This window comes from Petaurus breviceps, unplaced genomic scaffold (genome assembly GCF_028583685.1).
Source record: "Petaurus breviceps papuanus isolate PSGF00001 unplaced genomic scaffold, PetGlider_PUasm1.0 90808, whole genome shotgun sequence".
NCBI lineage: Eukaryota > Metazoa > Chordata > Mammalia > Diprotodontia > Petauridae > Petaurus > Petaurus breviceps.
In genome coordinates this window covers 15,648,111-15,661,896 of record NW_027187349.1, presented here as the reverse complement: position 1 = coordinate 15,661,896, position 13,786 = coordinate 15,648,111, and the positions used below count along the sequence as shown (strand labels likewise).

Genomic DNA, 13,786 nt, shown 5'->3' with positions numbered 1-13,786 from the left:
CTTCCTTCCTTCCTTCCTTCCTTCCTTCCTTCCTTCCTTCCTTCCTTCCTTCCTTCCTTCCTTCCTTCCTTCCTTCCTTCCTTCCTTCCTTCCTTCTTTCCATCCTTCTCTTGCTTCTTTTCAGTTTATATACATTTTATTTCTGCACATATAATTCCATCTTTTCCTTGCAACAGAGAATAAGAATGAGACAAAAAGCAGTTTACTAAAACCACCAAATATATTAACCAAGTCTGATAAGCATATACATTTCTCTGTACCTACAGTCTATCTCTCCAAAGAAGAGAGGGTGGCAATTTTTTTCATTTCATCTTCAGGCACAGAATTGGTCAGTATAAACTCAAAGCATCCAGAGATTTTGTTCTTTATTTGCATTGTTGCAGTCATTATGTTTGTTTTTCTTGCTTTTGTTTACCTAATTTTTCATCAGTTTGCATATTCCCATACTTTTCTATATTCTTCACATTCATCATTTCTTATGGCACAATAAAATGTTTTATTATATTCATATAAAACATTTTGTCTATCTATTTCCCAATTGGATGGATATTAAGCTGGAAAACAGATAAATTAATATTAAATTCTCTCATTATTTGTTCTATGTCTCCTTTGTATTTTCTCTAAATCTGCATCCCTTTGGTGGCTACATACCTTTTTTTAATCATGCAATTAATATATTCAACTATGTAAAGTAATTTCTACTTCAAAAGTAAACAACATATTTATAAAATTAAAAACCTATCCATGCCAATCTGCAAAGAGGCAGAATAGTAATTTAAGTCAGATTTCTTATAGTCATATAACAGGACAAATTTTATTTTGGGAAACCTCAATTTCATTCCTATATACTTTTCCTCTACAATAAAGATAATCTCATGTTAAATTCTTTAGGCAAACACTGACTAAACTTAATTCTATGCTACATGGGAAGGGAGAGATTCTGTGAGAAAATAACAATGCTAGGAATTTCTTTCTTTCAAAAATACTAAATATGAAATTATGTGTACAAAGAATATGTATTATGTTCCAGAATATTTTGGTCTCTTTTTTGTTCAAAAGTTTCTTCAATAAAAGAATATTTCATGTCCTCAGATTAGAACTTATATATGTCATCAATACATTTCAATGCCCAAATAATTCAATGCCCTAAAGTTTAGGAAATATTGCTGTGCTATTTCTTTGAAGACTATGAGAATACCCAGTAAGAAGGTGACTACCTGGAGTGACCTTCCCTCATTGTCACTATCTAAACCTAGTCTTTCCCTAATTTTCCTACTGTCATTTCCATGAAATTCAATGAAATTGTGATATTGGGTCTCTGTTTGAGAATTTTGTTATGAGGAAACCCAGGACACAGGATGTGTGAACAGGATTACTCAGACTATACCTTTTTCACCATTTGACCTAGAACTGACCTTTTGGTAAGGATTCAAAGCAAGGAGAAATACATTAAATAACAACATATGATTATTTATGTATATTTACATATGTATATACATGCATAAATATATAAATACATAATAAATAGGTTGAATAAATAATTACTAGCTGCCTTAAGCTGTCCATGAAAGTATAAAGTTGTTTTGAAACTTTCCATATAAGGTGTTAGTTTTTTTAAATTGAGAATTACAAAATTTTTAAGTATAAGAAAATAACCTCTTTTGTAATATAACCTGTCTCTTACTAATGGACAGGAGTAGATATTAATTGTATCTATTATATAAAGATCCAAGTTTTGATATAAAATGTATACTTAGGGTGGCTAGGTGGCACATTGAATATGAGCACTGGCCCTGCAGTCAGGAGGACATGAGTTCAAATCCAGCCTCAGACACTTAACACTTACTAGCCATGTGACCTTGGGCAAGTCACTTAACCCTAATTGCCCTGCCTTCCCCTTCCAGAAAAAAAGAAAATGAATACTTAAACTGTTTGGCACTATCCAAATGTTATTCTTTTCTGCCTTCCCTAAGTGATGTCAAACATTTGATTGAAAGAAAAAATTAGTCAGCAAGAGAGATGATTGATATTCTGTAGACAAGTGACCTAAATGTAAGTTTCATGTTATTAACCAAATACTTTACAGTGTGTTGATGCAATTGTATTGACAAGGTGTGTTTGCATCCTTTCCCAAATTGTCACGTGCTTGAGGCACCTCATCTGTTCCCAGTTATATCCCTCTATGTACTCTGTGAAAGCTTGCAATTAAATCCTAACAACTTCCTCTTTGAAATTCCATCCTTTCCACAAGGCTGTTTTCTGTAGCCTGCTATATCTCTCCTCCTGTCAATAGGTGCTTGATTGGGTTCGTTAGAAGCTATCCCATGATCCTCCTCATACTTAGTAATGTAGGACCTGGACTTCCTTTTTAGGTTGAAATACTTTATACCATGCTAGAGCTAATGGCTTTATTGAAGTAGATAGCCACAGGGTCAAGCCTGGGTAGGGAGAAAAGTGAGACCAAAAGAGGACTGATAAATTGGTAGAGTAGTAAGTAAAGGATAGTTCATAATGATTACAAAACATGAGTATGGGAAGGTGCAAGATATTGGAAAACATAGAAATAAAGGAGAAAGAATTTCAGGCATCAGAATTTTGGAGTAGAGCAGTTTGGTTGGATCTGGATGTGACCACTCTGATGCTATTAGAGCACACAACTATTAGATTAGAGGTGGGTGTTAAAAAAGTTGATAAATTCAAGAAACTGTTATGAAACGCTGTCATAAGAGCCTGTGGCATAGATACTCAAGTCTTTTAATACATCGGTAGGGAAGGAATACTGCAAATAAGGTACTGAAGTCATGGAGTAAAGTTAGAAAGTGATCAAGGATTGGGGAGATGGCAGTGATTAAAAGACACTTGCTCCTTGGAAGAAAAGCTGTGGCAAATCTGGACAGCATACTGAAAGCAGAGATATTGTCTTGTTGATAAAGGTCTGTATGGTCAAAGCTATGGTTTTTCCAGTAGTAGTGTATAGCTGTGAGAATTGGACTATAAGAAAAGTTGAGCACCACAGAACTGATGTTTTCAAATTGTGGAAAGAGACTTTTGAAAGTCCCTTGGAGAGCAAGGAAATGAAATCCATCAATACTTACAGAATTTAATTTAGATTATTCCTTGGAAGGTCAAATAATGAAGCTGAAGCTTAGATACTTTGGCCACATAATGAGGAGATGGGACTCAATGGAAAAGACTGATGTTGGGAAAGATTAAAGGTAAATAGAAAAGGGAATGGCAGAGGGTGAGATGGATTGATAGTGTCATGGAAGCAATAAATTCGAGCTTAGACAGACTTTGGGAGATAGTGGAGGATAGAAGGGCTTTGTATGCTATGCTCCATGGGTCATGAAGAGTTGGATATGACTGAATAACTAACAAGAATAAGGAGGAGGAGGAGGATGTGAAGGAGAAGGAGGAGGGGAAGGAAGAAGAGGAGGAAGAGGAGAAGGAGAAGGAGAAGGAGAAAAGAAGAAGTGACAATGTTAGGGAGAGAGTGGTATATTTAGATGGTATGAACTTAAAAGCAATTGAGGAATTGCAATGGGGATTAAGAGGAGAAATTTATGTGGCAATGTTACCTGAGGCTCTGTGAGCTAGAGTTGGTGTTGGATTGGGGTTGGGAAGATTTTAAGAAGGAGTAGTCATCAATGGAGATTGTTGGTAGAGATATGGATGGAGTCTTTGGGTGAAAGCCAGTTTTCAGTTGAATGAAGGAAGAAGAGATTAGGAAGACCTTTTCAATGTATGTTCCAAAGAACACAGTGAAAGGGGAAGATTAGGAGTTGGTGGAGGGCAGAACTAGTGTGAATAATTTGATCCTTCATAGAGGGAAAAACATACTCATATAATTTAATCTAAAATGCTTTAAAACTATCTTTTTTTTTTAAGCAATTGGGGTTAAGTAACTTGCTCAAGGTTACACAGCCAGGTGTTTCTGGGTGGGTGCTAAGTGTCTGAGCCTGGGATTCGATCTCCAGGTCATCCTGACACTGGAGCCGGTGCTCTTACTCGCTGTGCTACTTCGCCACCCCAAAACTATCTTTTATATGAATATTGAATTATTTTCATTAAGCACTTACTGTTTGACAGGTACTGTGTTAAATACTGGGGCTTATATTTTTATAGCATTTTAGGAAACTAATTTTGTATAAGTGAAAATTGTGTTGAGTGAAATCATGTTGATTTTTCTGTGAAATTTTCATTTTATCTTTTAGGCTTATATATATGAGATGGGCTTTAGCAGCTTTACCCACAGATTGACAAGACACACAGAAACAGTGATCAATGTGGCTTTCAACCCATCAAAACCCCAGGTAACAGCATATACTTGTATAATTTTCAAAATAAAAAAATATTTATTATGTATAAAACAATATTTGCATATTTATGTTATATATGAAAATATTATATGACATCTATTATGCATAAATATATAAATGTATTTAATGTTTTATTAAATGTCATCTTAATAATATATTACTGTCAACCCCTCACTCACACTCAATCTTCCCTTGTAACAAAGAAAAACAATTAAGCAAACCCAGCTGACAAAAATGATTGTATCTGATATAATATGTAACTTTCCAGATGCCTAATCTCTACCTTCTTTCACAAGCAAAGGGAAGTATTTTTCACCATATCTTATCTGGAACCAAAACAAGTCATTACAATGAATCCACTGAGATTGTTGCTCTTTTTGTGCTCTTTTCATTTATGTTATTGTAGTAATTGTAGTAAAATACAATAATGTAGTAATTATTGTAGTATTGTAGTTATTGTAGAAAACAATAAAAATATTGTTTTCCTAGTTCTACTTTTTTTGTTCTGTAGCAGTTCGTACAAGTCTTGCCAAATTTCTCCTAATTGTTTATGTAGTGGTAGCAATGTTGTTGTTATTATTGGTAATAGCAGTAGTGATAGTTGCAGTACTCATAGTATTAGTAGTTGCAGTAGTTGTAATATAGTAATTGTTTAGTCATGTTTCAGTTGTGTCCAGCTCTTCATGACTCCTTGGGCTTTTCGTTTTTGTTTTTTGCAAAGATAATTGAGGGGTTTGCCATTTCCTTTTCCAGCTCATTTTATAGATGAGGAAACAGAAGCAAACAGAGCTTAAATGACTTACCCAGGGCCATGCAGCTAAGTGTCTGAGACAGAATTTGAACTCAGGTCTTCCTGACTCCAAATACAACAACACTCTATCCAATGTGACACCTTCTCCCTACAATAATGTTCCATTTTTGTTTAGACATTTTCCAGTTGAATTATACAAATTTTTTTGCTTTCACAAAAATGCTAATATTTCATATATTTTCACTAATTATTTATATTTGATGAATTATATTTCATTTTTAATGTTTATTTTATTTTAATTTGTATGTGAATTTAAAAATAGAAACATAGTAACAATGACTTCCATTGATATGGGAGGAAAAGTAAAATTGAATTCCTTCTCATTTTAAATTAATAAACTATTATGAGAATGATTGCCTAAAATGTAGGTAGAAATACCCATAAAAAATACAGCTATATAGTATCATAGAACACTGGACCTAGAAGGGACCTTAGAGGCATCTAATTGAATCCTCCCATTTTGGAAAAGAGGAAATTGAAGCCTAGGGGACTATGACTTACCCAAAGTCACCATAAAGTTACACAAAGTACTACAAAATTACCCAAAGTTGTCATCAGAGGTGAGATTTGAATCTTGTGCATTTGATTTTCATCTCCATGCATATGGTAGCTATATCTATAGATCTGTATCTAGTCTCTGTCCTGAACTGTTTCCTAGGAGTCACTTCTAGGGGGCAGCTAGGTGGCATAGCGGATAGAATGTTGGCCTTGGAGTTAGGAGGACCTGAGATCAAATCTGGTCTCAGACACTTACTAGCTGTGTGACTCTGGGCAAGTCACTTAACCCTGTTTGCCTTAAAAAAAATTCACTGACAAAAAAGAATGCACCATTTTTCTCCCTACTTCCTGCTGTCAGCTTGCCCTTCTTTTATACTTTACTATTTCATCCATCTTTCTAGTCATTTAGGTTCACAACCTTGTGACCATCTTTGCAAAATTCATGTTTCCAAAATACAGCTCTGAACTTGTCCTTTCTTTGCTCCAAATTTTCCCATGGCTCTCTATTATTGCTTCTAGGATAAAATATAGACTCATAATCATAGAATGGCAGAATTTTAGAGTTGCCTGGGACCTTATTAGTCATCTGGCTCAATTTATACCCAAAAGGAATCCCTGCAACCGAATACCCAACAGTCATCTAATCTCAACCCATTTCATTTGGGATTGCTCTGTCAGAAGGAATTTCAGGATGGCAAGCTTAAACGGTTCTCTTTAAATGTTGCTGCTAAGTCTGCCTTCGTGGGCCAGATATAATAAATATAATCTCTCTTCTTTGTACACTTGAACACTAGTGTCACGGTCACAGTTTTCTCTTCTTCAGGGTAAACATTCCCAATTTCCTACAACATTCCTCCTACGACATGGACTCAAGGCTCTTCATAATCCTAGCTGTGCTTTTCTAGGACCTCCTAATGTCCTTTTTAGATGGTGGGGCCAGAAATTAACACAATACTCCAGGTGAGGTCTGATGAGGGTAGAGGATAGAGGGGTCATATCTTTATTCCTGGAAGTAAATCTCTCTTTATTCCTTAGCGTGACATTCAAAATATTCCGAAATAATTTATGTTTCGAAACTGACATTATTCTCTGAGTTCTTTGTTTCAACCAGACTGACCCATTTCATGTTACCTATATGGAATCATGTTTCCTTCCTCCATACTTTTGCATAGACTAATTGTCTGTGTCAACACCTCTATCCTCATAGAAATCTGTCGTCTTTTCAAGGCTTAGTTCAAGTGCCATTTCCTGTAAAGGCTTTTGTTGATTGGGATCCTCCACCCCAAATTATTTCATAATTATTTTGAATTTATCAGTTGTTTTACTTTCCCCAACTTGTAGAGTACAAGTTCCTTGAGGGTATGGACTTTCATTCTTGCCTTTATATCCCCACAGTTTCTGGCAAATAGAAAGCGCTTAATAAATGCTTATTGAATTGGGTTGATTTGAATTCTGTACAGCAGGATCTGGCTTTGACTGTCTCTTGACAGAGGCAAAACTAAGCTTTCCCTTCCAAATTTCTTGTTTATGGCATCTGCTTCCATTCCCACTTTTGGCAAAGTGGAGAAGAGAAAGAAAAAAATACCAAGATAGGGCAGTGTTTTCTAGTCATTCTGATTCATCCCAAGTAGCTAGCCCATTTTTGGATAATTGTTAGACATTTAATGCTATTTAAATTCTAGTTAAATTGACACAAGGATAGGCTTGGCAGTGACCAGTTTAACTCATTTTTATGGCACTTAGCCCAAGAGTAAAATGATAGGACATTCCCTAAACATTCTTAATGATCCTTGCTGAAAATAAAATCCTTTATTTTCAGGAGGTTAATACTTTTAGGCACCTTATATTATATTTCTAATTAAGATGTAAAGGAACAGTTTGCCTTGTGAGAAAAAAGAATACTGATAAAACGTATCTGTCTGTTTATTTCATTGATATTTGTGCCATCTTTAGTTGTGGCATTTGCTGTACTATAAATCCTAGAGATTAAAGGCTACATGTGTTCCCCCATGAGAAAAAAGAATTTAGATAAAACAAAATGAAAGTAATTAAAAGTTTGTGTCTTTGTGTTTATATCCATACAAAATTTTCATTGCATGAAGCATTAAAGGATGTTGTTTATAATCTATGAAAATTTGAAACAGACCATCCAGATGTGGTTATTGACATTGCTGTTTCTAGGTACTGAATAATAATGAGAAAAATACAGTAACAATAGTGTATCAGTGCTTCTCTAGTGAGTTGCAATTGACTAAAATATTTAAAAATTTTGATCAATAAATATACACCAAACCTTTGAAGATTGTCTTTAATTTGTTCATCTCAGAAAGTGACATAAAGAACTGGTAAAGATTTTCTGAGTTGAAAAAATGATCACAGCTTCCTTAGGTAGGCATAATTCGGTTGGTGGATAAAGTATGACTGCAGAAAAGACAGGAAATAGGAAGATTAGGGGAATACTAATGTTATATACAGGAAATGGGATAAATGAGCTGAAGCTGAATTAGAAATGTGATGTTATAGGTGTTTTTTTAGTAGTATGTTTTTATTTTGCATATAGATTTTGTAATAGCATTTTGTATTCCTTCAAAGATATGTCTATATATACACATACACATGTGTGTATATGTATATATAATGTAGATATATTTCAAAGCATGAGAATTAGTACTAATTTGGTGTCAATATCTGACTTTCTTGATGTAACCTATAAATATTGTTTTGAGAAATTAAGATAAACAATATCAAAGCAAGGCAGGCAGGACAAGTGAGCTAGTTGTAGGGGCAGGAAAACAGCATCCACTGCTGATATCATTAATACGGTTGCTGCTTTACAGTTGCTTGCAGTAAACAAACAGATAAAAGCAGGCAGAAGGGCCTGGCTTCTAGGCTGGCTTACTCTAATACAATTGCCAAATTAATTATCTTTGAAGGAAGATGAGAGAGAGAATCAAATGAGACTTCTGTTTGACTAAATTACAGCTTTGTGATTTCTTGTTTCTGGATGGTTTTCTCTGTGTGTTTCTTGCGTTCTTCTTTGCTGTGTATGTGTCCCTGGGTAGGCCTTACACTTCAGGCCATGCTGCAAGCTGCCCGGTATCTTGGACACACAGACTCTAGAAAGGATTAGCAGTGATGCTCGAGTCACAAGGTCAACAGCTGATGCAATCATTCTCTATTCTCTTGTGTATATATGTGGTCATAAGATCTAGACAGAAGAGTTGTAAGCCAATTTTAGTTCTAACTGCCTAAGAGAAGAAAATGGAAAAGCAGCAACAATCAAGGGGAATACTTAGACTCAATATCTTCAACTATTTATTTATTTGTGTTGTAGAATGATAATGAAGGAAATCAGGACATAATAAAGTCCTCTGTGTTCTTGAATAACCTTTATTTTTTGTCATTAGGTAGTTCTAGTGAAATGGAAAGAGCATTGGGCTAGTAATAAAGAGATGTGGCATTTCATTTCAGTTCCGTTATTGTCTTTATTGTCTTGGCCATCCCTTAACATTTTTGAACCTCTGTTTTGTCCTATATAAAATTCAGTAGGAGCATCTTCCATGTAAGCAATAGGGTTAATAAGATCTTATAAATTAAATCTGTAATGTGGTATTAGATTAGTATAAATTGAACCATCACCCTAATTTCAAATGTGAATAAGGTAAATACACCAAAATATTATTTTCAATTCATCAACATGTTGAACATTACTATGGAAGAACCATAATTATTATGTAATGATATAATCTTTAATTAAAGATTTCAAAATGCCTAATAGCCTTTTTTTTAATCAAAAAAGCCCTTGTAGTGAGAAATGTTACAAAACCATAATCCTTTGGTGGGCATGATGTTATAGCATGGGAAAAATTTGTCAAGATTTTCTGTGGCAGCAAAATTCCTTGAATTACTTTACCCGAGCTTGTTCCCTAAAAAACACACTGTGTTCTTCAAATAAAAGGTTGTCCATAGTTAGTATGTATAATATGATAGAAAACAACTAAGGTGCCTGGAATTATCTCTATTTCCAGCTAAGTATAGCCAACATTGATATAATTTTGAGGAAGGTTGATACAGAATCCCATTGATTTATTCCTAGGACTACATCTTCACAGGCATCGTCCTGACTCTAGTAATTCTCCTTGCATGTGAATTCAGTTATGTGGTCATGAATCTCTCAGACAGAAGAATTTAGCCATAAAATTGCCAGTTGTTACTCAATTGGGGACAGCTGGGTTTGTATACGCTTTTGAGAAAAATGAATTCTCTTTCTTTGTTGACTAATTTTAAACTACCTACATTCCTATTCCACATCCACTCAAAGCACCTGGAGAGTTAAGATAAATAACTGAAAAAGTTCATTCATTAAATCCCCTTTTTATCAATATCTTTTTTTTGACAGCATTGAGTTTCCACCATTGTCAACTCATCTCTGCTAGTCAATAATGAGTTATATGTCATTTTCTGAAGATATTTCAGTCTCTATAGTGTTCTTCTTGTTGTCGTGGATACAACAACCAAAAAAAACTTCTGCATTTAAAAAATATTATGAGGGCTACTTTCATGGAACTATCATTTTTTCCTTTAACAAAATTTCCTACTTTCTAAATATGGAGTTTGTTTCCCCTGGTTCCACCTTCCAGGTCACTGTTTTTCCTCCACAAAAGATGTGGAATGACTAAAGCAAAGGACTGTATCAAGATGAACAAGGGACAGTGGCAGGAAGGTATATTAATAGGTCTGGAATGAGAAGCAGTTTTCAGCAAACAAAGAAATGTGTGACTGAGGTGACTCGGAAAGGAGAGAAAATTTAGTCAAATATTGCATACCTTAGATATAGTGATTTAGGGAGAAGAAAGTTTGTCTATTAGGTTTTAAGTCATACTTTTATAGTTTGTTTAAGAATATACAAAATATTTAAAAAGTGTAGTTCTTTATAAATTTAAGTAGCTTTAAACAACCCTTTCTCTGAAGTGATGCTTCAACAATGATTTACATTAATAGGCTATGGAATGCTAGACTCTAAAATGTAAAATGATATACTCTTAAATAATTTAAAAACTAATTAATCAAAATGTGAAGTCACTTAAATATTTTAGTGAATTGCACAGATTAAACCAGAACAAAACATATTCCTTCAAAATAACATTTAAATTAAATAATTATATTTCATTAGAAGGCATATCTCAACAGAATATTAAGTTCCAAATCAATAAGAATTATAGTATTGCAATTAATCTTTTAAGTCCTCTATTCCTTCAGTATCAGGATTCACCATCATATAGAATTGATTTTCCATTCATTGATGAAGCTATTATAAAATCTGTGTGCAATACATTGAAGTATATACAGAGACTTTTCTCTGATCACTTCTGGGAGCATTTCATCTCTTGCTGCCCTAGTCTCTGGTGGGAAGACTGGTAAGGGACCAGTGACACAGGTTCTATCTGTAACAATTCAAGTTCCTCCTGCCCTTCTCTTTGACTTCAGGATTTCTATCTCCTGCTGCACCTGTTCCTTTGAGGGAGAGGGAAGAGGAAAATCAATGGGGAATAGGGCTTCCTTCCTGTACTGTGCTATCTCCAGCCTAATCTCCAGTCTTTGGAGGGAAGATGAATAGTAAAATGGGGCCTTCCATCTGGCCAAATGACTTGCTTTCTGTCTCAAGCTGTGCTTGTCTCTTGCCTGATCTCCAGCCTCTGAGAAGAGGAGTGGTCCTTCCATTCAGTGATGAACGTTATCACATCTTGTCATACTCTACACATCTCAGTGATGCTGAGTCCCAGTAAGTCAGCATTCAAATTCCATTCCCCATCTCTTGCCACTTGATTCCTTATTTCCATCTCCCTCAACCCTCACACCCCAAAGTCTCAATCAAATGCCGCTTACCCCTCCCATTGTGCTCTGTAGAATGCCTGTTCCATTGGCAACAGACTTTCCTTCATTTAAAATCTTTTCTTCTCTCACACATTCCATATTAAAAAAATCTCTGAAACTTGGCTGTCATGGTCACACAGATACCCTGACTTTTCTTTCCAGTACTAGCTGCACCTTCACTCTTTCCCCCTTGGCTTTCTGGTCAGCTGGGGGAGTTGATGAATCTGAGGTTTTCCCATGTGTTGCTGACTAGTTTGGAATTGGTTGAATGACGTACTCCAAAGAATGGTCATTAATGATTTGATGTTAGTTTATAAGAAAATCTCTGGTAGAATGCCCCAGTGAACTTTTTTTGGCCTCCTGGAATTTAACTTTTTTATAAATGATTTGAATTGAAGGTATAGTGCTGGAGTCCCTCCTCTTACTCCTCTGTCTCCCTGCTGTATCCCCTATTACCAAATCTACTGTCCCCTTCTGCTCTACACATTCCAAGAATTTTTGTAACTGACTATTGGTGATAAGTAAACCTCCTCCAGTCTCTACTTTCATTTTGTACTTGTCCCATTTTCTCCTGAAAGCTTTTTTTTTTGAAACTGGGCTAATCTTTGCTTGTTTTTATCTCCTACTAATCCCTGTCACATACTCTCGTTAGCCCGCTGAGTTATTACCCTCTGTAAGTTTTTTTAACTTAAGAGAAAATTTGACTTTCGCCTCCTAGCTTTTTAAATTTTCTCTGGAGTTACAGGAGGCCACTCCTTTACTTAGAGAATGTTTAATGTCCTTGTTCCCTTGCATGCATCTATGTCTGAGTGCTCGGTTATCACTTCTTAAACTCCTGCCAGTCAGGAAGAGATGGTGAGCCAGTCTTAAGACATAATATAACCTTCATGGGGAGCTGGCTTGGGAGAAATTCTGGACCAGACTCTTCTCATGCATGGACCGGGTCAGAGACTGACCCTCAAAGATAAAGGTAATATTCTTATCAGATAAGAATATGACACAAAATTAGGAGGGAAACCTAACATATTGGAAGGTTAAGGCAGGATCCAAAATGCTTTTGACAAGCTACAACATTGGACCAAAAATAACATGAAATTAGATGTAAATGTAAAATCCTGTACTTGGTATTAGCCCTACCCCCACCCTCTCCCAGCAAATTGAATTCTATAATAACAAAACAGGGAGCTATGATCAGATAGCAGTTTGTCTGAAAAGATCAACAAGAATTTATTAAGCATTTATGTGCCAGGCACTGACTTAAGCACATGAAACAAAGACAGTTCTTGTACTCAATGAACTTCCATTCTAATGAGGAAGTCAACATACATAAAAATGGTACATAAAAGATGCTACAGAATGGATGGAAGGTGACTGGGAAGGGGCTAGCAGCTGCAGAACTGCAGTATGTGGGTCTCATAGGAAAGGCCTTCTGGAGAACATGGGTCTTGAACTATTTTCAAAGAATCCAGGAATTCTAAAAGACAGAAGTCAGGGGAAAGAGAAATCCAGGCATGGTGGACTCCAGGATCCTTGGACTCTCATACCTCTGATGGTTTCTTCTACTGCTAAACTCACAAGGCTGTAACCTTCAGATAAATCCACTTCACCTGGGTCCTTTGATTTGTTACAATGAATTTTGGCTAGATGTAAGTATGCCTTCCTGCTCTCCACTAGTGAAGATGGTATCCGTTTTTGGTCCATGTCTTTCTACAGATCTGCAGGTGAAGATAACCATTACACTAGAGACCTTCTCCTTGTTCTTTTAATATAATCAAATAGTGGGTAACACAGACAGATCTCTTGACTGTTTTCTGTTTTTCTATTATATCTATATATATTTTGAAAGAGAGACAGAGACGGAAGAGAGAGAGAGAGACAGAGAGAGAGACAGAGACAGAGAGAGACAGAGAAAAGACAGAGAGACAGGAGCAGAGAGAACTTTTAAAAAGTGGAAAGAAATCTCTTAATGGTCCCCCTGTTGTCATTTTGCCATTGTTGTTTTTAACTCAATATCTGTGTTTATATTTCAAGTTTTCCTGAGTTCAAGTCTTGTGCTCTCTCTACTGCACCCCCTTCTTCCAACTTCCTAGGTACTAGCATGTAAGAGAGGTTGGGAAAGGCTTTCTTGCAGAACAAAAACTAGTTGAGACATGAAGAATTTCATGGAGGTCCTCAAATTATTTGGTAGAAGAGATGCAGGGATAGAGTATGGTAGGTTGAGGAAGTATCAGTGCTTGCCAATCTAAGGGAAGATTCTTTTGAGAAAAGTGGAGACTTTGGCATA

The 13,786-nt window shown here is 35.6% G+C and overlaps 1 protein-coding gene across 1 annotated transcript in view; it reads left to right on the top strand.

The window, feature by feature from the left end:
• WDR27 (WD repeat domain 27) overlaps window positions 1–13,786 on the top strand; it is a 278,697-nt gene that overhangs the window by 151,325 nt on the left and 113,586 nt on the right. The window contains exon 24 of the mRNA XM_069070467.1: window positions 4,215–4,313. Within this exon, the coding sequence (XP_068926568.1) occupies window positions 4,215–4,313 (99 nt within the window). The remainder of the gene's footprint in view (window positions 1–4,214; window positions 4,314–13,786) is intronic.